The 27,875-nt window shown below is 43.7% G+C and overlaps 2 protein-coding genes across 17 annotated transcripts in view; one reads left to right on the top strand and one right to left on the bottom strand.

Moving 5' to 3' along the window:
- The window catches only part of LOC139541330 (nucleoprotein TPR-like), a 77,022-nt gene that overhangs the window by 8,351 nt on the left and 40,796 nt on the right, over nt 1-27,875 (bottom strand). Inside the window, exons 36-49 of one of the 14 annotated variants that reach the window (XR_011668331.1) lie at nt 27,495-27,773; nt 27,066-27,310; nt 26,766-26,984; nt 25,675-25,806; nt 25,011-25,104; nt 24,518-24,684; nt 24,310-24,393; nt 23,639-23,730; nt 23,433-23,542; nt 23,102-23,200; nt 20,048-20,204; nt 19,789-19,907; nt 14,336-14,419; nt 11,352-11,536 (exon numbers count right to left, since the gene is read on the bottom strand). Coding sequence is in view for 13 of the 14 variants with exons in the window: in XM_071345861.1 (XP_071201962.1) it covers nt 14,029-14,081; nt 14,336-14,419; nt 19,789-19,907; nt 20,048-20,204; nt 23,102-23,200; nt 23,433-23,542; nt 23,639-23,730; nt 24,310-24,393; nt 24,518-24,684; nt 25,011-25,104; nt 25,675-25,806; nt 26,766-26,984; nt 27,066-27,310; nt 27,495-27,773 (1,934 nt within the window). In the remaining variant the exon portion in view is untranslated. Of the gene's footprint in view, nt 1-11,351; nt 11,537-13,735; nt 14,082-14,335; nt 14,420-19,788; nt 19,908-20,009; nt 20,205-23,101; nt 23,201-23,432; nt 23,543-23,638; nt 23,731-24,309; nt 24,394-24,517; nt 24,685-25,010; nt 25,105-25,674; nt 25,807-26,765; nt 26,985-27,065; nt 27,311-27,494; nt 27,774-27,875 lie in introns of those variants that run through there. The other 13 variants (XM_071345862.1, XM_071345872.1, XM_071345871.1 and 10 more) reach the window with 13 other exon arrangements.
- On the top strand, nt 1,755-14,265 carry LOC139541334 (proteoglycan 4-like). Of its 3 annotated transcripts, XM_071345881.1 has the most exons (16): nt 1,755-1,951; nt 2,079-2,170; nt 2,633-2,749; nt 2,969-3,091; nt 4,992-5,066; nt 5,189-5,272; nt 5,384-5,458; nt 6,219-6,278; nt 6,417-6,620; nt 8,929-9,774; nt 10,855-10,941; nt 11,391-11,527; nt 11,746-11,902; nt 12,269-12,376; nt 12,820-12,948; nt 13,572-14,265. In XM_071345881.1, the coding sequence occupies exons 2-16, from the start codon at nt 2,104-2,106 to the stop codon at nt 13,688-13,690; spliced, it is 2,388 nt and encodes a 795-aa protein (XP_071201982.1). In that variant the 5' UTR covers nt 1,755-1,951; nt 2,079-2,103; the 3' UTR covers nt 13,691-14,265. The 3 variants fall into 3 exon arrangements, with proteins under 3 accessions (XP_071201982.1, XP_071201983.1, XP_071201984.1); XM_071345882.1 differs by lacking the exon at nt 4,992-5,066; XM_071345883.1 differs by lacking the exons at nt 4,992-5,066; nt 5,189-5,272.

The raw sequence follows: 27,875 nt of genomic DNA on the forward strand, positions 1-27,875 counted from the left end.
GGCTGTTGAGTCTGCCGATAAGAATACGGTGATTGACATAGTCGAATGCCTTGGCCAGGTCGATGAAGACGGCTGCACAGTACTGTTTTTTATTGATGGTGGTTATGATATCGTTTAGAACCTTGAGCATAGCTGAGGTGCACCCGTGACCAGCTCGGAAACCGGATTGCATAGTGGAGAAGGTACGGTGGGATTTGAGATGGTCGGTGACCTGTTTGTTCGCTAGGCTTTCGAAGACTTTAGAAAGGCAGGGCAGGATGGATATAGGTCAGTAATAGTTTGTGTCTAGTGGTTTCGCATCCCTCCAATAGAGTTCCAGACACATGTAGAATCTATGCCAAGGCGCATTGAGGCTGTTCTGGCTTGTGGTGGCCCAACACCCTATTACGATGTTTGTGTCCTTTATTTTGGCAGGTACCTGTACGTGATTACATGGGCATGCTCATTTATACTGTAATTTTTATTCAACATGTCCTCACCTGGGATTTGAACTCACAATATTTTGGTTCACAGCATTATGATCTTCCTGCTAGGCCACCATGTCTATGTCAATGTCTCATTTAACCTGTAGTGCTACCCTTGGGACCATCAGGTGACATCTTGATGACTGATACACAGGAGAATTCTTGCAACGTTTGCATGAAACATGTCTAGAACATTAATATCTTATATTCTGAGAACATGTTCTGTGTATGTTTGGTGTGATGTTGATGGAATCATCTCCTAACCCTCAGAAAACTGGACACAGGAATATTTTTGCAAGGTTCCAATAAAAGGTGTCTAGACACATTAATATTGAATATTCTGAGAACATGGTAACCACTTTCTGGGTAAGTTCTGTTTGACATTATTAAGGGAATGGCGTCTTGGAAACTGTCCTTGCACATCACTGGAACATTTTTAAGAAAACATTAGGTAATGTTCTCTGAAGGTATGGGAACATTTGTTGCTGAGTTTGATGTGATAAGTAACTTGGCTATGCTACTTAAACATTTCAGTGACCGGTCAGCATTGAATCAACATCTGCATTGAATCAGGTAGGCCTAGGTTTTTAGCATTAAGAATAACATTGATCCCATGTGTCATTATGACACATTGTTTTCTTGGCAATGGGGCATGGATATGGTTTTGACAGACTTGCCCTGCCTTTCAAAGGCAGTCTCACAGTCAAGTTCACTAAATCACACTTTTATTTATATGTGGCATGAGTAACAACCAGTGACCAGCCTGACCACACAGGCTAAACCACACCAATCATTCTAAGAATAAAAACAGTCTTCTGAGTAGAAGACTGGCGTGGTCCCACCAGTCTATTTGTTTCTAGTAAAATATTACCATAATCATTGCATAATCATGCAATATCCTAATCGAATGAAATAGGCTACTTCTTCCTGAAAAATAGTGGCAAAAGATATTTTGGATCTGAACACAAAATATTTATTCAAGTTTCCTTGGTTGAATTTTGAGATGTTATTTCCGAGAACAGAATTTTATTGAATTCAGAAAAAGATAGAATAACCCTACCCATTTCAGATTGCCACCTTAGCCAATATTCATAGGAATGATCTGAAAAGACTAAATAAATAGCATAAGCCTATCTTGAGTTAATGTAATACCCTTTTGCTGAACTTCTTTTTGTAATCTTGTTTTGAAAGAAAAGGGTACACCAGTCTGTGTGATGTCATCTGACTGGCACAGTAAACACGTGTGTTGGAGCAGGTCCAACTCTTACTCAAAATGTGCAGGGAGAAATGTGCAGTCTAGGGTTCCCTCCCTTCAGTGCGTAGGAGTCTAGTCTGCGAATCACTTGTGGGTTTTAATTGGACCGGATTCTCCAATTAACGGGAATCCCTGTCAGAGAAGAAACCGGCAGCCTGCCTCTCACATTTCTTATAAAAGCAGACACAGTGCAGGACTCAGCAGGATTTGGACGGAGGTTCACTCTTTCAAGGTACAGTGAGACCTTTCACTCTCAAGTCATTGTGTATAGGCTATATGATTTATAATGGAATATAAATTAATTGAGTTGTGATGTTCTTTCTTCTCTCCTTTCTGTCTGTCTGAATGCCATTGCTCAGGTTGAAACAGAGAACACCTGTGAAGATGACTCCATCAGTTCTTTCTGCTCTTCTTCTGCTGGCTTGTGCTCTCCCATTCAATTCTGCTCAGTGTGAGTATTTTTAAATCACTGCATATGTAAATTGCTTTGATTTGTTTTCTGATGTGTGGTGTTTCTGGGTTTTACTCTACATTGTTCTAACCTCCATTAGAGATGATAAGGATGCATGTTGTCACTATGTAAATTACCATGAGCGTACTGAATTTCTTTCTGTAAAAGTATAACAGACTGTATATGCTTTATATACACTGATTTCTATTTACTCATTCACAAATGATTAACTAGGAGGGGGAAATAGTTTTTTCTGGCTCTGTAATGTAGGATTACACCATTATCTTGTCAGTGTGACAAGTGACAAGTCCATGTAACAAGGCCTTATTGTTGGAATGATGTTGATACTGTTGTCATAGCTGGTGACTTGTGACTGTCTTTTTGTGGATATATCTCCATGACTGTGTGCTAGACTACTGAATGACACAAAATATTATTTATGTTGTTGACCTTTCTGTATAGCAAGCTGTAGTGGGAGATGTGGAGGAGAGTATTACAGAGGTTACATGTGCCAGTGTGATTATGACTGTCTCACTCACGAGGAGTGCTGTAAAGACTACGAATCCCAGTGCACCACCAGTAAGGACTTTTCTTATCTATTTATTTGTGGTATCCGAGTGACATTACATTATGATAAACAAGATGTGGATCATAATAACCCATGAGAATGCGTGACATGTTTTTAGATGATATAGACGCACATGGGTGTACAGGTATTATGCATGGGTTATAACATAACCAGGAGGGGACTGGTGTGATAATGGATGTACTGTATGTCTGACTGTGTCTGTGTACCAGGTGACTCGTGTAAAGGGCGGTGTGGCGAATCCTTTAAGAGAGGCAGGCAGTGTGACTGTGATCCGGACTGCGCTCGCTACAGCAAGTGCTGCCCAGATTACAAGAGCCAGTGTGGTATTGAAGGTTAGTAAAATGTCAAACACACTTAGCATGGTCTTCTGAAGTACAATTCTACACTGAAACCATGCATGTTTTTTTTGCATGTACGGTACCTTCAGAAAGTATTCATACCCCTTGACTTATTCCACATTTTGTTGTGTTACAGGCTGAATTCAAAATTGATTCAATAAATGTATTCTCACCCATCTACAAACAATAACCCACAATGACAAAGTGAAAACATGTTTTTAGAAATGTTTGCTAATTTATTGAAATAGAAATACAGAAATCTCTCATTTACATAAGTATTCACACCCGAGTCAATACTTTGTAGAAGCACCTTTGGCAGTGATTACATCTGTGAGTCTTTCTGGGTAAGCTTTCCACACCTGAATTGTGCAACATTTGCCCATTATTATTTTCAAAATTCTTCAAGCTCTATCAAATTGGTTGTTGATCATTGCTAGACCTCCATTTTCAGGTCTTGCGCTCGATTTTCAAGTAGATTTAAGTCTAACTGTAACTCGGCCCCTCAGGAACAGTCACTGTCTTCTTGGTAAGTGTATAATAGATTTGGCCTTGTGGTTTAGGTTATTGTCCTGCTGAAAGGGGAATTCATCTCCCAGTCTCTGGTGGAAAGTAGACTGAACCAGGTTTTCCTCTAGAAATGTGCCTGTGCTTAGCTCTATTCCGTTTCTTTTTTTATCCTGAAAAACTCCCTAGTCCTGAACTATTACAAGCATACCCATAACATGATGCAGCCACCACTATGCTTGAAAATATGAAGGGTGGTACTCAGTAATGTGTTGAATTGGATTTGCCCGAAACATAACACTTGATATTCAGGACAAAAAGTGAATTGCTTTGACACATTGTTTGCAGTATTACTTTAGTGCCTTGTTGAAAATAGGATGCATGTTTTGGAATATTTGTATTCTGTTCAGGCTTCCTTCTTTTCACTCTTCCTTCTTTTCACTCTGTCAATTAGATTAGTATTGCAGAGTAACTACAATGTTGTTGATCTATCCTCAGTTTTCTCCTATCACAGACATTCAACTCTGTAACTGTTTTAAAGTCACCATTGGCCTCATGGTGAAATCCCTGAGCGGTTTTCTTCCTCTCTGGCAACTGAATTAGGAATTAGGAAGGACACCTCTATCTTTGTAGTGGCTGGGTGTATTGATACACCATCCAAAGTGTAATTAATAACTTGACAATGCTCAAAGGGATATTCAATATCTGCTTTTTTAAAACGTTTACTCATCTACCAATAGGTGTCCTTCTTTGTGAGGCATTGGAAAACCTCCCTGGTCTTTGGGGTTGAATCTGTGTTTTAAATTCACTGTTCCACTGAGGGACCTTACATATAATTGTATGTGTGGGGTACAAATATGCGGTAGTCATTAAAAAATCATGTTAAATGCTATTAAGCTGACTTGTTAAGCACATTTTTACCACTGAACTTATTTAGGCTTGCCATAACAAAGGGGTTGAATACTTATTGACGGAAGACATCTCATTTATTTGTATTTTTTATTAATTTGTAAAAATAATTATACTTTGAGTTATGGGGTATTTTGTGTAGACCAGTCACAAAAATTCTCAATTGAATCCATTTTAAATTCAGGCTGTAACACAACAAAATGTGGAAAAAGTCAAGGGGTGTGCATACTTTCTGTAGACACTAACTTTTCTGTATTGCATCCACAGGTAAAGATAGCATATCATTTAATGTATGAAATATTATGTATAATATGAAATAACATCGTATAAATTATAGTATTGACTTACAATGAAAAAGTGGTTAGAGTTAGTTGATTTAAAGATAGGCATGTTGGCACTATGCATGTAAATATGCATGTAAATGTTAAACTCATGCAGTAGCCTACGTCAGTTCATTATTTTCTCTTTTAATAATTACTAGACACCAAAAGACCAGGCAGCACAACACCACTGAAGACTAGCTCATGTAATAACGTAAATGATGAAAAACCAAAAGGTATAGCTTCTATTTAAAGATAGGCATGCTGGCACTATTCGTGCAGTATATTCATATCAATATCGTTATGCATGTTAAAATGCAGAAGCCTGTCTGTTCATCTTAACTATTTTCTGTTTTAGTATTTACCACTACAAGCACAAAACCAGCCAGTACAACACCGAAGACTAGCTCATGCAATAACGTAATTGATAACAAACCAAAAGGTATATTTCATAAAGCAATAATTATGATAAGTAATAGATTTGAGAGATATTATAGGAAAGTTTGTTGCTTTTGGATACTCTGACTCATTTAGTACTTGGTTGACACACCAGAGCCAGAGCCTCCCCAGATCCAGCCAAATGAGGAGCCAGAGATGACTCCCAATCCACAGGAGGAACTAAATGAAGGTCAGTGTCTTCAGAACAACCTTACTGAGGAGATGGATAACCAACACTTCAGCCCTAAATAAGAATGAAAATTATTCATTCTTATTCATTCATTCTTATTCATTCACAATTATTCACTCAGCCCAACATCTTCCAACGACAAAGTCAAAACATTCCCTGTAATAAGAGAGTAATATTGTCTAATGAAAAACACAGATCTTTTGAACTTTTCCTGACCAGTCAAAAATGGAAGAGAGTGTGATTCCAAGATATTTTGGATTGGCTGCCTGTCCTGCTGCTGTGACATTCTCTCTAGCTGTGACTTGAGCCGGAGCCCGGAGGCCATGTCTCCTCAGAGGTAGCCAGCAGCTCTGTGTCTGTGCCAGCCCCAACGGCCAAGAGAAACATGGGGAAATAATGTCATTATGAGTGGGCCGTGTGGAGGAGGGCAACAGGCACAGTCTCAATCAAAGAGAGAAGTGAGGAAAGGAGAGATGAGGCCAGGATGGATGAGGAGATGGGAGTGTTATATGTGGGTTGCAACACAAAGGTCGATTCTGGACAAAACAGGGTGTTTTTGGATTGATACACTCTGGCCAGCCCACTACAGATCCGTTGGCACTGTAGAAGTGTATTCCAGCCTGGAATGTCATCAGTGTCTGTGGTTTGATTCAAGACATGCCAGGATGAACTAGAAAAATAGGAAAATATCAGAGAGACAGAGTTGTGTAATTACACATGCCACCTATAACTCAGTTAAATTCATTTTCAAATTTGTCAGATGACCAGTTCATGCCATTGGTCACTCCAGAACCAGAACTCCAGGATGAACAGGGAGATGGTGAGAGAAACTTTTTTCCCTTTCAACGTTTCTCAACATCGCTACAAATTCACTTTTTATTCAGCCTATGCTGAATTGCTAGTTAGAAGATGTGTGATTGTGAATTTTACATTAATTTGCCATTATTCCCTTCCACAGATATAAAGGGTGAGACCTGGCCAGATCTCCCTGTTCCCTCTCCTGAGGCTGAGCAAGAGGCCATTTTAGAGGGGGACTACACACCCTTCCCTGAGGAATTGGATCCAGAGGCAACACCAGGCCAAGAGGGGACCCCACCAGCAGAGGCCAACCTCAACCCCTACCTTGCCGAACCAGCCAAGGTGGTTCCCACTGAGACAGCAGGTAAGTGATTCAATTAAATTCAATCTTTATTGTCCCAGTACGCCAATTCATTGTGCAGTCAGGACAGGAGTTTACAAAATGCATATATACTGTTAGGTTCTTATTTTTCAGAGTAAACAACTCATACACTAGAGAAGCTTAACCAAGTCTAATTCTGCCAAAGGATCTTTACAGCTGTAATTCAGACAGCCAAACAAACATTTCTCACCATCACAGGTATATACAGTGGGGCAAAAAAGTATTTAGTCAGCCACCAATTGTGCAAGTTCTCCCACTTAAAAAGATGAGGCCTGTAATTTTCATCATAGGTACACTTCAACTATGACAGACAAAATGAGGGGGAAAAATCCAGAAAATCACATTGTAGGATTTTTTATGAATTTATTTGCAAATTATGGTGGAAAATAAGTATTTGGTCACCTACAAACAAGCAAGATTTATGGCTCTCACAGACCTGTAACTTCTTCTTTAAGAGGCTCCTCTGTCCTCCACTCGTTACCTGTATTAATGGCACCTGTTTGAACTTGTTATCAGTATAAAAGACACCTGTCCACAACCTCAAACAGTCACACTCCAAACTCCGCTATGGCCAAGACCAAAGAGCTGTCAAAGGACACCAGAAACAAAATTGTAGACCTGCACCAGGCTGGGAAGACTGAATCTGCAATAGGTAAGCAGCTTGGTTTGAAGAAATCAACTGTGGGAGCAATTATTAGGAAATGGAAGACATACAAGACCACTGATAATCTCCCACGATCTGGGGCTCCACGCAAGATCTCACCCCGTGGGGTCAAAATGATCACAAGAACGTTGAGCAAAAATCCCAGAACCACACGGGGGGACCTACAGACCTACAGAGTGAATGACCTGCAGAGAGCTGGGACCAAAGTAACAAAGCCTACCATCAGTAACACACTACGCCGCCAGGGACTCAAATCCTGCAGTGCCAGACGTGTCCCCCTGCTTAAGCCAGTACATGTCCAGGCCCGTCTGAAGTTTGCTAGAGAGCATTTGGATGATCCAGAAGAAGATTGGGAGAATGCCATAGGGTCAGATGAAACCAAAATATAACTTTTTGGTAAAAACTCAACTCGTCGTGTTTGGAGGACAAAGAATGCTGAGTTGCATCCAAAGAACACCATACCTACTGTGAAGCATGGGGGTGGAAACATCATGCTTTGGGGCTGTTTTTCTGCAAAGGGACCAGGACGACTGATCCGTGTAAAGGAAAGAATGAATGGGGCCATGTATCGTGAGATTTTGAGTGAAAACCTCCTTCCATCAGCAAGGGCATTGAAGATGAAACGTGGCTGGGTCTTTCAGCATGACAATGCTCCCAAACACACCGCTCGGGCAACGAAGAAGTGGCTTCGTAAGAAGCATTTCAAGGTCCTGGAGTGGCCTAGCCAGTCTCCAGATCTCAACCCCATAGAAAATCTTTGGAGGGAGTTGAAAGTCCGTGTTGCCCAGCAACAGCCCCAAAACATCACTGCTCTAGAGGAGATCTGCATGGAGGAATGGGCCAAAATACCAGCAACAGTGTGTGAAAACCTTGTGAAGACTTACAGAAAACGTTTGACCTCTGTCATTGCCAACAAAGGGTATATAACAAAGTATTGAGAAACTTTTGTTATTGACCAAATACTTATTTTCCACCATAATTTGAAAATAAATTCATAAAAAATCCTACAATGTGATTTTCTGGATTTTTCCCCCTCATTTTGTCTGTCATAGTTGAAGTGTACCTATGATGAAAATTACAGGCCTCTCATCTTTTTAAGTGGGAGAACTTGCACAATTGGTGGCTGACTAAATACTTTTTTGCCCCACTGTATATCCCACTTAAGACACTCCTCCTTCTTATGGTTCCACAGGAAGAGGGTAACAGGATACTAAACCCTTATTACTCCCTTCAGGGGATCTGACCTCACCTCCTGACCTCAACCCCTCCTTCACCTAGTCCACAGATGTCCATCTGCCTCCCCTATAGCAATCCTTTGATCTCCTCCCGTCCACCCAGCACAATCCACAGCCACTCTGTCTTTCTACAGATCTCACTCCTTAATATACTATGCGTCTGATCTATCATGTCTTTAATATCTCAATGTTCAAAATTTCGAATACAACAATACACACCACAGCATCTGGGCACAGTTTGGGAGATGATAGCTGAGCCATATCACACATATCACTATTTCACTGTTCCTGGAAATTGCATTTGACAAGGTGTTTCACAATCTACTTTGAGTCATTTGGAGTCAAATCAAAATCTGACAGACATCAAATCTCATGTTTTTCTAACTCACAGACTCCAGTGTTCCTGAGGGACAGCCTGATTCCAGCAGCAGCCCGTCTGCATTAGACACAACTCCCCCTGGATCCTTCTCTGAGCCCACCTCTGCCTCCGACCAGGTCTTCCCGAGCTCAGAGCCCCAGCCTGGGCCTACTCCTGCAGAGGACACCCTTGAAATCCTATCTGAAGGACAGAGTGAATTGGACCCTGAGGGTCAGGAGGCAGAATCTGAGAACACACTGCCAAAGGACTCTGAACCCACACCCTCAAACCTAGAGAATGCTGCCACCACACCAGCCTCCGACCCAACCTCTACCAGCCCCACACAGGGTACAGAGGATCCTGAGGCTACCCTTGCATCTCTAGACAGCACCACCCCCCCCACCAAGCCTGACCAGACACCCAGTGCCACTAAAGGAGATACCCCAAGCTCAGAGCAGGACAGCTCCAAGGAGAATGCCCCAACAACCACCCCTTTAGACCCACAGGATCCCAATGCGGCCTCTGAGGCACCAGCATCTGAGAGTGGTCCCGAAGCTAAACCTGGCAGAGGGGACACCCCAGATAGTTTTGATGAAAGCAGTGTCCCCCAGACTGGAGATCTGGCAACGCCTCCCACCTCAGATCCTCAGGCCACATCAACAGACCCAACGGAACATGAAGAGAAAGGAGACGAGACCACTACCGACCCCATGAAGCTCACTCTCGTCCTCACCATCAAACCCACCCCCAACAAAACCACGGAGAAACCCAAGCCCAGCAAACCCACAGGGAAACCCAAGCCCAGTCCTACACGGCCCAGCACCCTCACTGATATCAACCAAGATCTGGGCACAGACAACCCCAGGGACTACCAAGCAGGTAAGCTTAACCATGTTGGACCTTGCTTTGTCTTACTTTAATACTATTGCAAAGAAACAGTCAAAGTGGTAGAGCACCTATTACTGGGCAATGGTAGAGTCACCAGCCTCATTACTGGGCAATGGTAGAGTCACCAGCCTCATTACTGGGCAATGGTAGAGTCACCAGCCTCATTACTGGGCAATGGTAGAGTCACCGGCCTCATTACTGGGCAATGGTAGAGTCACCGGCCTCATTACTGGGCAATGGTAGAGTCACCAGCCTCATTACTGGGTAATGGTAGAGTCACCAGCCTCATTACTGGGCAATGGTAGAGTCACCAGCCTCATTACTGGGCAATGGTAGAGTCACCAGCCTCATTACTGGGCAATGGTAGAGTCACCAGCCTCATTACTGGGCAATGGTAGAGTCACCAGCCTCATTACTAGGTAGATTTGCCAGCCTATCCTTTCCTTAATGTGTAGAATGGGATTGTATTACTTCTCTTGGATGAAAAGAGCTTCCTCTTGCCAAGTGGAGCTGCACTATATTAACTGGTGACAGTCAAAGGTGACACTTTTCCCATAGCCTAACAAGACAGTCCAGCACTTTCTGTGGTTTGGAAAAAAGTACTCCGCTCCTTCACAGAGAAAAACAGAAAGAGGTCACATTAAAGCGGCAATCAGCAGTTGAAACAAAAACAAAGCGTTCTCACGCCACTGTTTAAGTAAAAAGCTGAGGGATGGGCCTGGAGAAATATAGACTATGGATACAAAGACTGACCAACCCTGATATCAAAATTATAGTTTTAACCATGTTGAGGCTATATAGTGTTTGTTTAAATTTACTTTGTTTACAAACATTGGAGTAAAACAAGCTTATATTTTGGGTTCTGATAAAGTACGACAGCTGAACTAAGCTCATGAACTGTTATATTCTTCAGGAATCAATGGGTACATGTCATTCATTCATAAGTAAAAAAGAATTGCTGTAGCAACTGCTGATTGCCCCTTTAGCCAATTAACACTTGGACAGACAATTCAAATGGTCCTGGTTCACTTGTTTTTCTTATTAGTCCTCATATGGTTCCTTTTTCTCCAGATGAACACAATGACACCAACATCTGCAGCGGTCGTCCCGTCGGCGCGGTGACTACGCTGAGGAATGGGACCGTGGTGGTTTTCAGAGGTCAGTGCCAGACCATAACACTTGGTCTAGATACTGTAATTACATACGTCTATGTACCAGACACACCAGATGTTGGGTTTGCATTCCCAGACTGCACCCTGTCTGTCAGGCCTTTGTGATGTTGTGACTGGACTGTCCTTCAGCTCTTATTCACATTTTATAGATGTGACACTGATTATTTTTCAAACCCAAGAGAACCCCAAACATGTTGTAAATGTTTCACGTTCATTTACAAGGGTAAAGATGGTTAGCTACAGTAAGACAACCCTCTAGTATCTATCTTCTTGTCTATAATACAGGGGTAGGCCATCATTGTAAATAATTTGTTCTTAACTTGCCTAGTTAAATAAAAAAAATAAACAAATAGATTGAGGATGAAAAGTAATTGGACTCGATGCAGATGGACATACCATAATACCAGTGTTGCTTCCACTGTCCTCCTTCTTTAGGACACTATTTCTGGGTGTTGGACAGCAATAGGGTGCCTGGACCTGCCCGTGGGATCACAGACGTGTGGGGTGTCCCTTCTCCCATCGACACAGTCTTCACCCGCTGCAACTGCCAGGGCAAGACATACTTCTTCAAGGTACACCACCTATGTAACATTAAAACATAAGATACCCAAAGCAAAATGGGAGAATTTCCATTTTGTCATACCCTTCACTTCAAGTCAGTAATATCTGTTCAATAGGCCTAGAATGTGACTATCCCAAACATAGTGTTATAAAACCTACTTTTATACTACATTAAGTGGAGTTGATAGAGAACAAAATTGTTTATCTATGTGTCTTCTCCCCTCCATAGGGTTCTAACTACTGGAGGTTCGAGAATGGCATGATGGAGCCCGGCTACCCCAAGCTGATCAGGGTGGGCTTCGATGGGCTGCAAGGACAGATCACGGCTGCCCTGTCTGTGCCGGAGTACCGCAAGAGGAGAGAGTCTGTCTACTTCTTCAAGAGAGGTGACTGACTGCTGTACACTACTTACCCAGTGGAGGCTGCTGAGGGGAGGACGGCTTATAATAATGTCTGGAACGGAGCGAATGAAATGGCATCAAACACATGGAAACCATGTGTTTGTTGTATTTGATACCATTCCACTCCAGCCATTATGAGCCGTCCTCCCCAATTAAGGTGCCACCAACCTCCTGTGACAATATTAACTCTGATATAAAGACATTCGAATATTTTTATTGCTAAAGCCAGTGATAATATATTTACTCATAGGTTTCGGCTGTCTCTGGTAAAGCACAACAAACAAGCATGCCCATGTCATCCGTAGTATCCTGAGTTACCACGTCTGATATCTGTATGATTGTCTGTTCCAGGAGGCTTGGTGCAGAAGTATTCCTACCAGTCTGGCATCAGCCCTACATGCGGCAGGAAGGTCCACTACTCTGTTCATACCGTACGCAACCGTGTTGCCAGGCAAGCAGGTAATGAGCTGCCCAACTTGACATTTCAGTCCTTTCACTGAACATTTTATCAGACTGAGGCAGGCAGTGGTGAGAACCTTGAAAACCAGTCACGGACAGGTTTTATTTGATCTGAGATGCATTAGTTCTCTATAAAGACAGAGATGCGGCTCGGAAGGAGGGTAAGAGAAAGAGGAAACGAGGTTCACCGAATGTAAACAGGTTATTCAGAGAAAGCAATCACAATAGTCAGGTTGTGTGGGTGCAGAATCAGATTGTAGTGGGATGTCGCAACAATGTTTTTATTAGAAGTAAACTGACAGATTGCAACATGACAAATTTAAGAACTATTTCCTCAAACTGGAATTTGTACTCCAAGACACCTAGACAAACGTTCCAGTTCAAATATCACTCCTCAATAATGACATTTGTCATTCTCTAAACTGAACGGTCTCTCCTCTCAGTGCCTCTGCTGGGACAGGAGATCAACATCCGTCTGACCTGGAGAGGCTTCCCGTCCACCGTGACCTCCGCCGTGTCCATCCCCACCCACAGGAAACCAGAGGGATACAACTACTACCTCTTCTCACGCTGTAAGTATTTAGCCAAGATAATATTTTTATTAACCAAATCAGAGCCTGTACCCTGTCTTTGATGAAAGAAATTAAATAAATGGTTTGGTGGAAAACCCTGCACCTGTCGGTCTGCTGTAAAAATCCAGTCCTAGACTAGACCTTACACAACGTAATGTTGGACACGTCTGAGCCCCATGTGTCTGGGCGGGGTGGGTCAGAGAGAGGAGGGTGGAGTAGATGGGTCTGCTGGCACAGCTTGGTCCTGATCCTGTCCTAGGAGTTTGTGTCAACAGCAGCCCTTCCTTACTCCATAAGGAGGGAGGTGTTTGTCTGTCTAGTCATTGTCATTAAGATACACTAAATTGAGGCTCAGAGTCTGCTGTGGCCAATTAAGAGGCCTCCCACATGTCATGTTTTTCTGACAAAACATGGATCATTGTTGGTGGTTCTGTCAGTATCATATTATTACACAAACTTGAAAATTCTTGGACATATGAAGTGATTAACATTTTCCTTTGCCAGTTTTATATTTTGCATGGTTCAAGTCAAAACAAGGGTACTCTGCAAATGACTACAAGTCCAGACCTCAAGTGAGCCCATATTTTCCTCACATTAACACACCCTCTTCCCGTGTCTTTCAGCCAAATACTACAACGTCAATATGGGAGATGAGCGACCTTTCATAGCTACTCCCCCGGTGAGCTCCGCTCCCCAGAAGAACTCAGCCAAAGACTTTTTCAACTGTCCAAAGGAAGTTTGAGGAGAAACAGCAGGGACATTCAAAAACAGATTCACTGACACACCATTTTCCTAATGGATCTCAAACTTTATTAGCATCATTATTCATAAAACCAATACCACAATGTTTTAGCAAGGACTCCACGAAACAAATCTTAAAAAAAAAAAAAATATTATTCATCATAACAATGAAATGATCAGTGATCATCATAACTACAGCTGATTCTAAAGCACGATACATAATTTAGATTTATGGTAACCGCGGGTGTTCTCTTTAGAACCATGGTGACCAGTCTTGTAGCGGGAATAATGTCTTGTGGAGATGGAAATTATGTTGGGGCAGGAGCTCTGATCGGTTGTTTATCGGGCAAATCTCCTCCCAGTCCCAGTTACACCCCGTGATGGCAACGTCCCTGGTTCCCATCAAACGAGACATAATGATATAAGACAAAGGTCTGCTTTACCAATGTAAAAACAAGTCATTCTGATTCTGTACAGCGCCTGTATAATGTAAAGACGATGCTAATGTAACAAATCATTTTAGATTAAACGTTTCTCTTCTGTATTTTTTGACTATTAAAATCGATTTAACATCAACAATGAATCTCGACTTGGTTTTATATGTTGTATTAAGAGCTGTGTACAGTATAATTGTCTGTTCTCTCACCTCTCCTCATGCGGTTCTCTGTCCAGCGTTGGAGCTGTCGGCTGTGTCCTGGTCTAGAGGGTTTGGGCTGAGTCCTACTAGTGTCTAAGGCAGAGAGACAAAGGGAGCAGTTACACTCATTCTAACACTGGGTGCTACTACAGCCAAAACTGAGAAAGCAATACGACCTACTAGTCATAGACAATGGACCATTTAATGAAACATTCCGAGGTCAGAGCCAAGCTCCTATAAAACCAGTATTAATACTCAAATTTTAGAGGAATCTCACTACTAGAATGTAGACAAAATACAATTCCAACAACCAGTATGAATGGAGGGGTATTGGTAAGGGTATAGAGTAGGCCTCTTGGCTTGGGTAGGGTAAGGTATTGAGGGTTAGCTAGTGGATAAGGGGTCCATAGGTTAGAGGTTAGAGTACTGCAGACCTGTCAACCCTGTCCAACTTTTTAGAGTACCAAACGCGCACAGCAAATTGGAGATTCAACTCGTGTGCTGTTTGCGAGTCTGATCGCAATTATAGAAATGTACCAAATCAAGTCTATAAAAGGATGGAATAATTTCTGACAGCATTCCATTTACACATGGTAAAAGTCACTAACAAGATGTAATTAGAAAGAACACAAAGGGCCTTTATTCTTGGAGATTACATGTACAGTGTAGAATGGAGATAATTATCTATAACGTCTTTCTTAGCACATGCCCCCAAGTTTAGTCTCTATAGTAGAGGAATGCTTGTCACCCCTCAAACAGGGCCAATCACTAGGGCCAGCTCACAAGTATTGGCTTTTTAGACACGGTTCCTAATCAACACTAAAAGCGAAATCATTTTGAAAGAAAAAAACTAATTATTGCATCGACACAGACCGCAAACTGGCTACACAAAGCTTAAGTAGGCTACCACAAAGGGAGTCTGAATGCTGTTCAGTAGGCTACCACAAAGGGAGTCTGAATGCTGTTCAGTAGGCTACCACAAAGGGAATCTGAATGCTGTTCAGTAGGCTACCACAAAGGGAATCTGAATGCTGTTCGCTAGGCTACCACAAAGGGAATCTGAACGCTGTTCAGTAGGCTACCACAAAGGGAATCTGAACGCTGTTCAGTAGGCTACCACAAAGGGAATCTGAACGCTGTTCAGTAGGCTACCACAAAGGGAATCTGAACGCTGTTCGCTAGGCTACCACAAAGGGAATCTGAACGCTGTTCGCTAGGCTACCACAAAGGGAATCTGAACGCTGTTCAGTAGGCTACCACAAAGGGAATCTGAACGCTGTTCGCTAGGCTACCACAAAGGGAATCTGAACGCTGTTCAGTAGGCTACCACAAAGGGAATCTGAACGCTGTTCAGTAGGCTACCACAAAGGGAATCTGAACGCTGTTCAGTAGGCTACCACAAAGGGAATCTGAACGCTGTTCAGTAGGCTACCACAAAGGGAATCTGAACGCTGTTCGCTAGGCTACCACAAAGGGAATCTGAACGCTGTTCGCTAGGCTACCACAAAGGGAATCTGAACGCTGTTCAGTAGGCTACCACAAAGGGAATCTGAACGCTGTTCAGTAGGCTACCACAAAGGGAATCTGAACGCTGTTCAGTAGGCTACCACAAAGGGAATCTGAACGCTGTTAAGTAGGCTACCACAAAGGGAATCTGAACGCTGTTCAGTAGGCTACCACAAAGGGAATCTGAACGCTGTTCAGTAGGCTACCACAAAGGGAATCTGAACGCTGTTCAGTAGGCTACCACAAAGGGAATCTGAACGCTGTTCGCTAGGCTACCACAAAGGGAATCTGAACGCTGTTCGCTAGGCTACCACAAAGGGAATCTGAACGCTGTTCAGTAGGCTACCACAAAGGGAGTCTGAATGCTGTTCAGTAGGCTACCACAAAGGGAGTCTGAATGCTGTTCAGTAGGCTACCACAAAGGGAATCTGAATGCTGTTCAGTAGGCTACCACAAAGGGAATCTGAATGCTGTTCGCTAGGCTACCACAAAGGGAATCTGAACGCTGTTCAGTAGGCTACCACAAAGGGAATCTGAACGCTGTTCAGTAGGCTACCACAAAGGGAATCTGAACGCTGTTCGCTAGGCTACCACAAAGGGAATCTGAACGCTGTTCAGTAGGCTACCACAAAGGGAATCTGAACGCTGTTCGCTAGGCTACCACAAAGGGAATCTGAACGCTGTTCGCTAGGCTACCACAAAGGGAATCTGAACGCTGTTCAGTAGGCTACCACAAAGGGAATCTGAACGCTGTTCGCTAGGCTACCACAAAGGGAATCTGAACGCTGTTCAGTAGGCTACCACAAAGGGAATCTGAACGCTGTTCAGTAGGCTACCACAAAGGGAATCTGAACGCTGTTCAGTAGGCTACCACAAAGGGAATCTGAACGCTGTTCAGTAGGCTACCACAAAGGGAATCTGAACGCTGTTCGCTAGGCTACCACAAAGGGAATCTGAATGCTGTTCGCTAGGCTACCACAAAGGGAATCTGAACGCTGTTCAGTAGGCTACCACAAAGGGAATCTGAACGCTGTTCAGTAGGCTACCACAAAGGGAATCTGAACGCTGTTCAGTAGGCTACCACAAAGGGAATCTGAACGCTGTTAAGTAGGCTACCACAAAGGGAATCTGAACGCTGTTCAGTAGGCTACCACAAAGGGAATCTGAACGCTGTTCAGTAGGCTACCACAAAGGGAATCTGAACGCTGTTCGCTAGGCTACCACAAAGGGAATCTGAACGCTGTTCGCTAGGCTACCACAAAGGGAATCTGAACGCTGTTCAGTAGGCTACCACAAAGGGAGTCTGAACGCTGTTCAGTAGGCTACCACAAAGGGAGTCTGAACGCTGTTCAGTAGGCTACCACAAAGGGAGTCTGAACGCTGTTCAGTAGGCTACCACAAAGGGAATCTGAATGCTGTTCAGTAGGCTACCACAAAGGGAATCTGAATGCTGTTCGCTAGGCTACCACAAAGGGAATCTGAACGCTGTTCAGTAGGCTACCACAAAGGGAATCTGAACGCTGTTCAGTAGGCTACCACAAAGGGAATCTGAACGCTGTTCGCTAGGCTACCACAAAGGGAATCTGAACGCTGTTCAGTAGGCTACCACAAAGGGAATCTGAACGCTGTTCGCTAGGCTACCACAAAGGGAATCTGAACGCTGTTCGCTAGGCTACCACAAAGGGAATCTGAACGCTGTTCAGTAGGCTACCACAAAGGGAATCTGAACGCTGTTCGCTAGGCTACCACAAAGGGAATCTGAACGCTGTTCAGTAGGCTACCACAAAGGGAATCTGAACGCTGTTCAGTAGGCTACCACAAAGGGAATCTGAACGCTGTTCAGTAGGCTACCACAAAGGGAATCTGAACGCTGTTCAGTAGGCTACCACAAAGGGAATCTGAACGCTGTTCAGTAGGCTACCACAAAGGGAATCTGAACGCTGTTCGCTAGGCTACCACAAAGGGAATCTGAACGCTGTTCGCTAGGCTACCACAAAGGGAATCTGAACGCTGTTCGCTAGGCTACCACAAAGGGAATCTGAACGCTGTTCAGTAGGCTACCACAAAGGGAATCTGAACGCTGTTCAGTAGGCTACCACAAAGGGAATCTGAACGCTGTTCAGTAGGCTACCACAAAGGGAATCTGAACGCTGTTCAGTAGGCTACCACAAAGGGAATCTGAACGCTGTTCAGTAGGCTACCACAAAGGGAATCTGAACGCTGTTAAGTAGGCTACCACAAAGGGAATCTGAACGCTGTTCAGTAGGCTACCACAAAGGGAATCTGAACGCTGTTCAGTAGGCTACCACAAAGGGAATCTGAACGCTGTTCGCTAGGCTACCACAAAGGGAATCTGAACGCTGTTCGCTAGGCTACCACAAAGGGAATCTGAACGCTGTTCAGTAGGCTACCACAAAGGGAATCTGAACGCTGTTCAGTAGGCTACCACAAAGGGAATCTGAACGCTGTTCAGTAGGCTACCACAAAGGGAATCTGAACGCTGTTCAGTAGGCTACCACAAAGGGAATCTGAACGCTGTTCAGTAGGCTACCACAAAGGGAATCTGAACGCTGTTCAGTAGGCTACCACAAAGGGAATCTGAACGCTGTTCAGTAGGCTACCACAAAGGGAATCTGAACGCTGTTCAGTAGGCTACCACAAAGGGAATCTGAACGCTGTTCAGTAGGCTACCACAAAGGGAATCTGAACTCTGTTCAGTAGGCTACCACAAAGGGAATCTGAACTCTGTTCAGTAGGCTACCACAAAGGGAATCTGAACTCTGTTCGCTAGGCTACCACAAAGGGAATCTGAACGCTGTTCGCTAGGCTACCACAAAGGGAATCTGAACGCTGTTCACTAGAAGAGTCCGCTGTTTCAGCCTATTGCATTTCTTCAGCGCATACATAATTTCAGATTTTCAACATTTTAAAATTCTCAACTCTAGTGCAAAGGCATTTTAGAAGCATTGCCTCTATAGCTAATACCGGACACGCGTCCATTTTTCATTGTGCAGTCTTCTAAACTCCCGACTCCATTTAAGGCCAAGATGTTGAGATGCATCTTTTGTAATGTTTTGTGTGACGTGGATCATAATTACAGTTAATCAGGTTGCATGATCCTCGTAATGTTATGTGGAAAATACAACTAATGGGATGCAGAATTAAAAGTATTGTAATGAAACAGGCCACAAAGGCCTCGACCTTCTAGCCCGAGGTCCGGCGCACTATCGACTGTACCGCAAAAGCATGCTCGTGCGGCAGTCGATTTCCACGCTTATAAACCCAGGGTCGTTACACTACTCCCTCCTTTCAAAGAGCGCGTCCTCGCGCTAGCTTGCGACTCTACGTCTTACAGGAACGCGCTCACCGGCCAAGCACACGCACTGTCGTGGATGCAAGGGTCGTTACAGTATATCACACTCGCACAAATGCAACCAGTTATTTCTCGTATACGCATTTAATTTCTTTCACTAGCAAACGTGAGTGAACTGCTGGCACTTTAGAGCCCACCGAATGTCCATCTTATGTTCGCTAACGTTAGCTTGAAACAATTAGTGTTTACCTTTCCACAACACACGGAGTCGAAAAGGGATTTGTTCATGTGTTTACGTACAGCTGACAGTCGGCAAACTCAGCATCACAACAAACAAGAGGGGCAGACAAGGGGGTAGCTACGTCCAATAATGATGTATTAATCTCCATGTCCATTTACACAAACTCAGTACATGTCTGTGTGTTGCAGCTCGGGAAATCGGGATGTTAGATTTACTCAGTGGATTTATTTTGATTAAAAAAAAAAAAAAAAAAATTATAAGTAAATAAACAGGCCCTATTCATTTCTGCTTACTTTTAACTCGGATCTCGTACCTGCATACACGGACAGAGAATTGCGTAGTTGGTACGCAAAATGTGTGCATGTTGGCGGGTCTGGTACTGTAGAGAGTTGGGGTCAGTACCTGGAGAGCTGGAGGAGAGTTCCTGGCTGGTAGAAGGCAGGCCGCAGTCGTCTGAGACCTGGGCAGGTTCCTCTATCTCCCCCGCCCGAGACATTACAGGTTCCAGAGACACCTCCACACTGGACACATACACAACACACACAGGTCATTCACTATGGAGGATCACACTATTATTACTGTTGCGGTTCAAGTTCAGTCAGCTATACAATTTGAAGCTTTACTTTTGATGAATTTCATAGAGTAAGCAAGGTGGTCTCACAGGTCTCCCCCAGGCGCCATGAAGACATCATCCCTCTCGTCCCCTGGACTTGGTCCTTCGGCCACCACTAAGCCTGGGGTTGAGGTGGTTACCATGGGAACAGACTGAGAGGCATGTTCCGTGCTGTCAGATGGCGGGACCTCTGCAAATATGGACACTGGAGGGAAGGGGAGAGAATTAGCAGACGCTTATCCAGAGTTTATGTTGAGATGTGTGTTACTTGAACACTGTGAAACATTTATTTGGGCTGCAATCTGAGGTGCAGTTAACTCTAATGAATTTATCCTCTTCAGCAGAGGTAACTCCGGGTCTTCCGTTCCTGTGGCGGTCCTCATGAACGCCAGTTTCATCATAGCGTTTGATGATTTTTGCGACTGCACTTAAGAAACGTTAAAAGTTCTTGACATTTTCCAGATTGACTGACCATGTCTTAAAAGTAATGGACTGTCATTTCTCTTTGCTTATTAGAGCTGTTCTCGCTATAATATGGACTTGGTCTTTTACCAAATAAGGTTATCTTCTGTATACCACCCCTACCTTGTCACATCACAACTGATTGGCTCAAACACATTAAGGAAAGATATCCCACAAATTCACTTTTAAACAAGGCACAACTTTTTTTCAATTTTCGCCTAAAATGACATACCCAAATCTAACTGCCTGTAGCTCAGGCGCTGAAGCAAGGAAATGCATATTCTTGGTACCATTTGAAAGGAAACACTTAAGTTTGTGGAAATGTGAAAGGAATGTAGGAGAATATAACAATAGATCTGGTAAAAGATAATACAAAGAAAAAACAACCGTTCTTTTGTATTTATTTTTTTATACCATCTTTGAAATGCAAGAGAAAGGCCATAATGTATTATTCCAGCCCAGGTGGAATTTAGATTTTGGCCACTAGATGGCAGCAGTGTATGTGCAAAGTTTTAGACTGGTCCAATGAACCATTGCATTTCTGTTCAAAATGTTGTGTCAAGACTGCCCAAATGTGCCACTTAGAAAAGTCGTTGTGAAAGAAAAGCAAATTTCTTGTCCATTTTAATACATCAAATTGATCAGAAATACAGTGTAGACATTGTTGATGTTGTAAATGACTATTGTAGCTGGAAACGGCAGATTTTTAATGGAATGTCTACGGAGGTGTATAGAGGCCCATTATCAGAAACCATCACTCCTGTGTCCGCTAATCCAAGTTTATCATTTTAAAAAGGCTAATTGATCATTAGAAAAACCTTTCGCAATTATGTTAGCACAGCTGAAGACAGTTGTCCTGATTAAAGAAGCAATACAACTGGCCTACTTTAGACTAGGCCAGCATCCCGGAGTCGCCTCTTCACTGTTGAAGTTGAGACTAGCATTTTGCAGGTACTATTTACTGAAGCTGCCAGTTGAGGACTTGTGAGGCGTCTGTTTCTCAAACTAGACACTAATGTACTTGTCGTCTTGCTCAGTTGTGCACTGGGGCCTCCCACTCCCCTTTCTATTCTGGTTAGTCAGTTTGCTCTGTTCTGTAAAGGGAGTAGTGCACAGTGTTGTACGAGATCTTCAGTTTCTTTGCAATTTCTCGCATGGAATAGCCATCATTTCTCAGAACAAGAATAGACTGACGAGTTTCAGAAGAAAGTTATTTGTTTCTGGCCATTTTGAGCCTGTAAATCGGACCCACAAATGCTGATGCTCCAGATACTCAACTAATAACACAACGTGCTATTGGAACACAGGAGTGATGGTTGCTGATAAATGGGCCCCTGTACACCTATGTAGATATTCCATAAAAAATCTGCAGTTTCCAGCTACAATAGTCATTTATAACATTAACAATGTCTACACTGTATTTCTGATAAATGTTATTTTAAAATGGACAAAAATAAGTGCTTTCCTTTCAAAAACAAGGACATTTCTAAGTGGCCCCAAACTTTTGAACGGTAGTGTATATATTCATTGACCACAAGAGACAGGTTGGAATGTGACAAACACTTGACAAACCAACTCCCCCCCCCATAAATTAGTGCAGTTTGAATTTGTTGATTAAATACAGGACATTGTAAACAATGCCGGAAGAATTGTGTCATACAACCACTTAAGGAGATGTACTGTATGCTCAATACAAAATAACCAACTCATTGCAGCTCTGCCACAAAAATGGAAAAGGCAATTACTTAAAAGAGAAGGAAATGAATTAGTTTGTCATCCACCAAAAAAACAAACATAAATGGCTGAAAATTACTAATATAAATCGTAAAATGTATTAGTTTCACTAACAGTCAAGAGGGTTGACAACTATGCCTCACAAAATTCAAGATAGTTGGGAACAGATTTTCAATGTCCCAATACCATCGGGTTTATGAACTGATATACAATACAACTGATGCATCAATTCGTTATTTTCAATTAAAGCTATTATCTAAAATTCTCACTACAAAAACAATGCTCAGTATACGGGGTATTCAACAGTCAGACCGGTGCAGACTGCCATGCGGAAACAGAATCAACAGAGCATCTCTTTTGGTACTGTCCATTGGTGGCTTGTTTTTGGAGTCAGGTCCAGTAATGCTTATTATGACATAATATATAGGTGTGGTTGGACCTGCAAACTGTATTGCTGGGGGACTTTGAAGACCAGTCAGTCAACAGGAAACATTGTGCACTTGGGTAAAAAAAAAAAAAAAAAAAAGTGGGGGGGGGAATTTCAGCAGAAATGTTGCAGATGGGGGAGGATCAAGTCCCTATTGTGACACCATGGGAGAATGGAGGGATGCATTGCAAGAGGAAATGGTAGAATTGTGATTTATTGGGAAAAATTGGTTTATCTGTGGCTATCTGAAGGGTGGAATAAGTATATTGGCAAATATACAGTGTAAATGTCTGAGGTCCTCCAATCATGGGCGAGGGTCGGGATTATTGTATGTTTTGCTTTTCGTTATTTCTGTTTTGTTAAAATAAAATGTAAAAAAAATTCAGGACATGATTGTTTGAAGGACAAAAGGGCCAAAATGCAGTACTGTCCCGCACAATCCAGGGACATGTGGTCACCCTAGTGTGTGTGTACTGTACCTGGTGCAGCCACCTGCAGGGGTGTGGTGGGAACGCTGAGGCCCCCAGACTCATCCTCATGACCAGGCAGGAACAGAGGACTATCATACATCCCAAGACCTACAACATACACACACACACTTGACTTCACCAAAGAGAGATGGACATGGCAAAAGTAAGATCTCTCCTAATCAAATGTCTCTAAAAGGTATCTGAGAAAAACAGTGAGGAGAATATAACTAACATGTTGATCTCAGTGGTGTGTATGAGGACAGAGAGCGTGGGGGTGTCTCAATGGTAGAGTATGGAGAAATAGAAAAGGGATGAGGTGTGCCTAAGTACAGTCCAGTACCTCCTTGTGATGCCAGATGTCCCAGGTCAGAGTGGGAGGTGGTGGTCTGGGGCATCAGGTCCTCTGGGGTGCCGAACCTGAAACGGGGTACACCAGCCACCTGGGGAGAACTGGACCATAGAGAGCGAGAAGAAGTTAGAAGTACTATGGGGTTCCTATGGGGACTTTACTAGTGGTGTTTAGCTGCTGATGTGTGTGTTTCTCACTGGATAGCTTCCGCAAAGCTGTCAGAGCGGTGTGGCGCCACCAGAGTAGGAGTACTGGGAACCATCCTGTCATCATCGTCAAAGAAGTGCTGCTGTAGGAAGTCGGAGGAAAGAACATTATACTAGAGCCTGACTGAAATTTATTTTTGGGTCCGATACCGTTTTTTGCGGGGGACAAAACTCACCGATACATCTGCCGATATACTGTTTTACAGCGGGTAAATGAAAGTTATATTTTTACACATCGAATTGTCCTAAATTGCCATACAAAAGAAGAATTGTCAAAGAAATATTCTTCAAATGGTGATTTATTAGATTATGACAATGACACATGAGAATGGCCACATTTCAGATTGAGATTCCCTTTTCCCCCCATTCTATTTATTAAATATCGGTTATCGGTAGAATTATCGTCCGATACCGATATAGCGCTAAAAAGGACAACATCAGCCGATAATAAAATCGGTGAACTGAAATATCATCCAGGATCGATATTATACAAACACTGACAACAGAACACATGAGTTGCAGTTTAAAAGGATAGCGCGAAATGTTCTACTTAAACAGATAAACTCATGTATACCATTTTATATGTCTGAGGGGCAGTTTAAAGGAAGTTGAAGGATGTTTTCACGAGGTAGCATGCTACCTGTTCCCATATTGTGACTTACTCCAATATTGTGACTTACTCCGCCACTGGCCATCCCAGGGGTGAGCTGAGGGACTCTGCCTACCGACTGGCGACGCATGGGGTGCTGTAAGGCACACACACACAACTCGGTACTACACAGATGTAACCATACCACAAAAACAGCAATACAATTGTCTAAGCACAGACACACACAGTGTAACTGGCTATATTGAGTCATAAGCACAAACCTGTACCTGAGCGGGGGGTCCCCGTTCCTGGGTGATGTTGAGGCGGGGGGGCAGCGGGTGGGGTGCTCTCCGTGGAGACTGGTGCATTCTGGGAGCAGAGCTGGTTGGGTCGCTTGAGAAGGCTTCCATACTGCTGCTGCCCTCGACTGACAGAACAGGAGACGACACTGTGGTTTAGTTTGACAGAGTTCCTACATCAAAATCACAACACAAACGTAATCTCTCCAGACAGACGCAGTTCGCGTCACCTTTCCTTGTTACATCATTGTCTGTTGAACTAACAGATACCCCAATAATATTGTAAAATAGGCTCATGTCTATCAGTTTCCGACATGTTGAATCTACTGGCTTGGTTAATCTACCAACAGAGTGACTAAAATGTATCTCTCAATCCAGACAGACACCAACATATTACATCTCTCTGTCACTCAAAAGTGTCAGATGTCTAACTGACTGTGGAGACAAGTGTGTGACATAGTTTCCATCGTCTTACAGCTGTGTGTCTGGGAGTCAGCCGGGCGCTGGGTGGAGTCAGATGCTCCTAGACTCTCCTCCGTCTCCGTGCCTGGATCCGTCCCATCAGGACCCTGGGAGGGAGGGAGGCACACAGTGGGAGAGAGAGAAGACGAGCAAAGAGGGGATGTTACAGGATGTTTCCCACGCACTATCTACTGCCCTGCAGTGTTGTTGTGGTAAGCCGCACATGCTGATTATGATTAATTTCCCTTGTACAGGCATTCCCTTAGAGGTCTAGTAACTTTACAGCTAGCTAGACAGAGGGTGTGCCCCGCTTTCTTCTGCACCCACACCCTGACCACAAAGCCCCCACCCTCCACCCACCCTTCTCCCTTGCCAACCCTCCAGGACCTTCAGTTCCCACACACACCGTCACTCTAGATCACAACACAGACATGAGGTAGCAGAGTGTAGCAAGAGCACTGGTGAGGCACCAATTCGTCACACAGAAAAAAGTGCATGTGCACACAACTTTGGTTACAACATTGCCTGGCTGTAACATCAGAGAGAAGTGACAGTTGGAAAGAATTAGGGAGTGGGTGCAAGACAGGAAATGAGAGTGGAATTACAAAACACATGCTGGATATGACATCATTAAGTTTGTAACCGTGCGCGTGTGTGTGTGTGTGTGTGGATCTTACCTCTGTGTCTTCGCCTTCATATGCCTCATTGCCATCTCCGCTCCCTTCATTGCTCTCCTCTCCTTCATCCCCCATCCCTCCATCATCTTCATCTTCCTCCTCCTCGTCATCCTCCTCCTCTTCATCATAGTCCTAAAGAGAGGATGTAAAAGGTCTCAATCAACAGTCAGTTGAATTTAACATTGAGTATGGGCTGCATATCAACATTTTCATCCCTTCAAATAGAGTTCCACAGATTTCTAAGTGCCATATACTCTCAGATCATTTTAGGCAAGATTTTGCTAGGATTTGAGGGAGTTCAATTGACCATTCGCTAAGCCCCGCCCCAAATGTTGGGCAACCAATCACAGCGAGAGAGCAAACACCTCAGGCAAGCTCACATTTGAAATGCATGAAAGCCATTGAGGGCATAACAAAAACTGAGTTTTCATCCAAAAACAAATTGTTTAAATGGCTAAATAATTTAACACTACACCAGGGGTACTTGCTACTGTGATAACCGGAAATGCAGAGCCTGTTAGAATATTTTTAGAATACAAAATTATACTTGTGTTACATTGTTTGCTAGCTCAGCTGGTTAAGTAGCCTTCATTCTATTGACCACTCAACGTTGCTAACGCTAGCTAGCTAAGTAGCCAGTTAATATAACTAGGCTTTTTTCTAAATGTATGTTAGCTAGCTAAGTTATCCATGCTATGAATAGAAATCCCATCTGCTGTCGACATCTGGATACGATTTGAGAGTGCTAGATAGCAACTGACTGCATGCTGACAGTGCATTCAGAGCCATCCAGTGGCTAGCAACACAACAACATTCATTTTACCAGGTTCCTGTGAAGCAATTGCAATGACAATCCACCGTGACATACCCAAGAGTCTCCTGATTAGCAAGGGGTAGTCAGTTTAATTTCATTGTGTATTAAAAACACACTATGAGATCATTGTGAGGGGATTTCGCCAGTGGTTGGAAAAGGGAATTGGGCTTCCCGGGAAAATGTTGTAACAGTAACCAAGGCTTAGCGAAGGATCAATTAAAGTGTCTAGCAACTAAAATATTTCAAATCGACAACAGTCGATTCCCTCAGTCCGTACCGGTTCCTCTTCCTCATCATCCTCCACCTCCTCCTGCTGCTCGTCCTCGCTCTCAGAGTCAGTCACTATGACGATGACATCGTGCTGGGGGGGTTCTTCGTTGGCGTCGTATGAAAATGAGATGAATGCGGTCTCGGACAGGAGCAGCTCTACAGGGACAGACTGAGACGCTGTACCCTCCTCAGCCTCCTCTAGTACTGAGTACTCCTCCACCACCTGCTGACACACACACGATTAGACACACAAACCAGACTGAAAGACCATATCAGCCTCTCGAGAGGATGGGTAGTACACACATACCTGGCTGGTCTCTGGGGCTTCCTGGCTCTCTCCAGGCACCAGTCCCTCTGCACTGCCCTCAGCCAGCACCTCTTCCTGGGCCTCTGGCTCCTCTGGGTCGACTCTCTGGATGATGCGTAGCTTCTTGGGGATGGGGGGTTCAGAGGGGTCCTCCTGGGTGTTGTCTGTGTCAGCCACCATAGAGCTGTCCTGCTCCTCCTCACGAGGTCTCTTGGACATGGAGGCTGTTCCTGGGGTGGCTGAAACTGGAGAATTGAAAAATACACAATTCTAGCTTAATTTGGTAGATATGCAGTTCTTTCAATATTAGAGAACCGGTGGTAATGCAGTGAGAACTTCACTCATTGTCAACCCTTAAGCTTAGTTAGACAACACTACTATACCCCAAATCTATAGAAACTCCTGGTTAGATTTAATCGAGACGCTCACCTGTCCCAAACACAGCTGTGGACGTCGACGGCCTCTCCATTTGCGCACTGGGTGCCGCTTCCATGACTGGGGTCGGGGGCTGCTCCTGATTGGCTGGTTCAGTGTGGGGCAGGTTCTGTTGCTGTGTTGGTTGGACGAAGGCTGTGGTCTGGGTCTGGGTCTGCTGGACCACCAGCATTGGGTTGGTGGTCTGAACGTTAGGGCTGGTTGACCGTACTGAACCGCTGGCACTGCCGTAAACAGTCACATGCTCAGGCGGGCCCTCGGATGACTGCATGGCTGGAGGGGTCACAGGTGACAGGGTCAATACGGTTCAGAGATGGAAATACCATGTCTGCGGTCTGATTCTCTATCCTTCAGACAGCCATCCTGCGCTTTAAA

This window comes from Salvelinus alpinus, chromosome 16 (assembly GCF_045679555.1).
Source record: "Salvelinus alpinus chromosome 16, SLU_Salpinus.1, whole genome shotgun sequence".
NCBI classification, from domain to species: domain Eukaryota; kingdom Metazoa; phylum Chordata; class Actinopteri; order Salmoniformes; family Salmonidae; genus Salvelinus; species Salvelinus alpinus.

Bases quoted from the DNA above. Each gene is read 5' to 3' on its own strand.
- LOC139541334 (XM_071345881.1), top strand. From the start codon at position 2,104: ATGACTCCATCAGTTCTTTCTGCTCTTCTTCTGCTGGCTTGTGCTCTC. The intron at 5,273-5,383 runs GTATATTTCATA...TTGACACACCAG, and splicing joins AATTGATAACAAACCAAAAG to AGCCAGAGCCTCCCCAGATC. The intron at 12,377-12,819 runs GTAATGAGCTGC...CTCTCCTCTCAG, and splicing joins CCGTGTTGCCAGGCAAGCAG to TGCCTCTGCTGGGACAGGAG.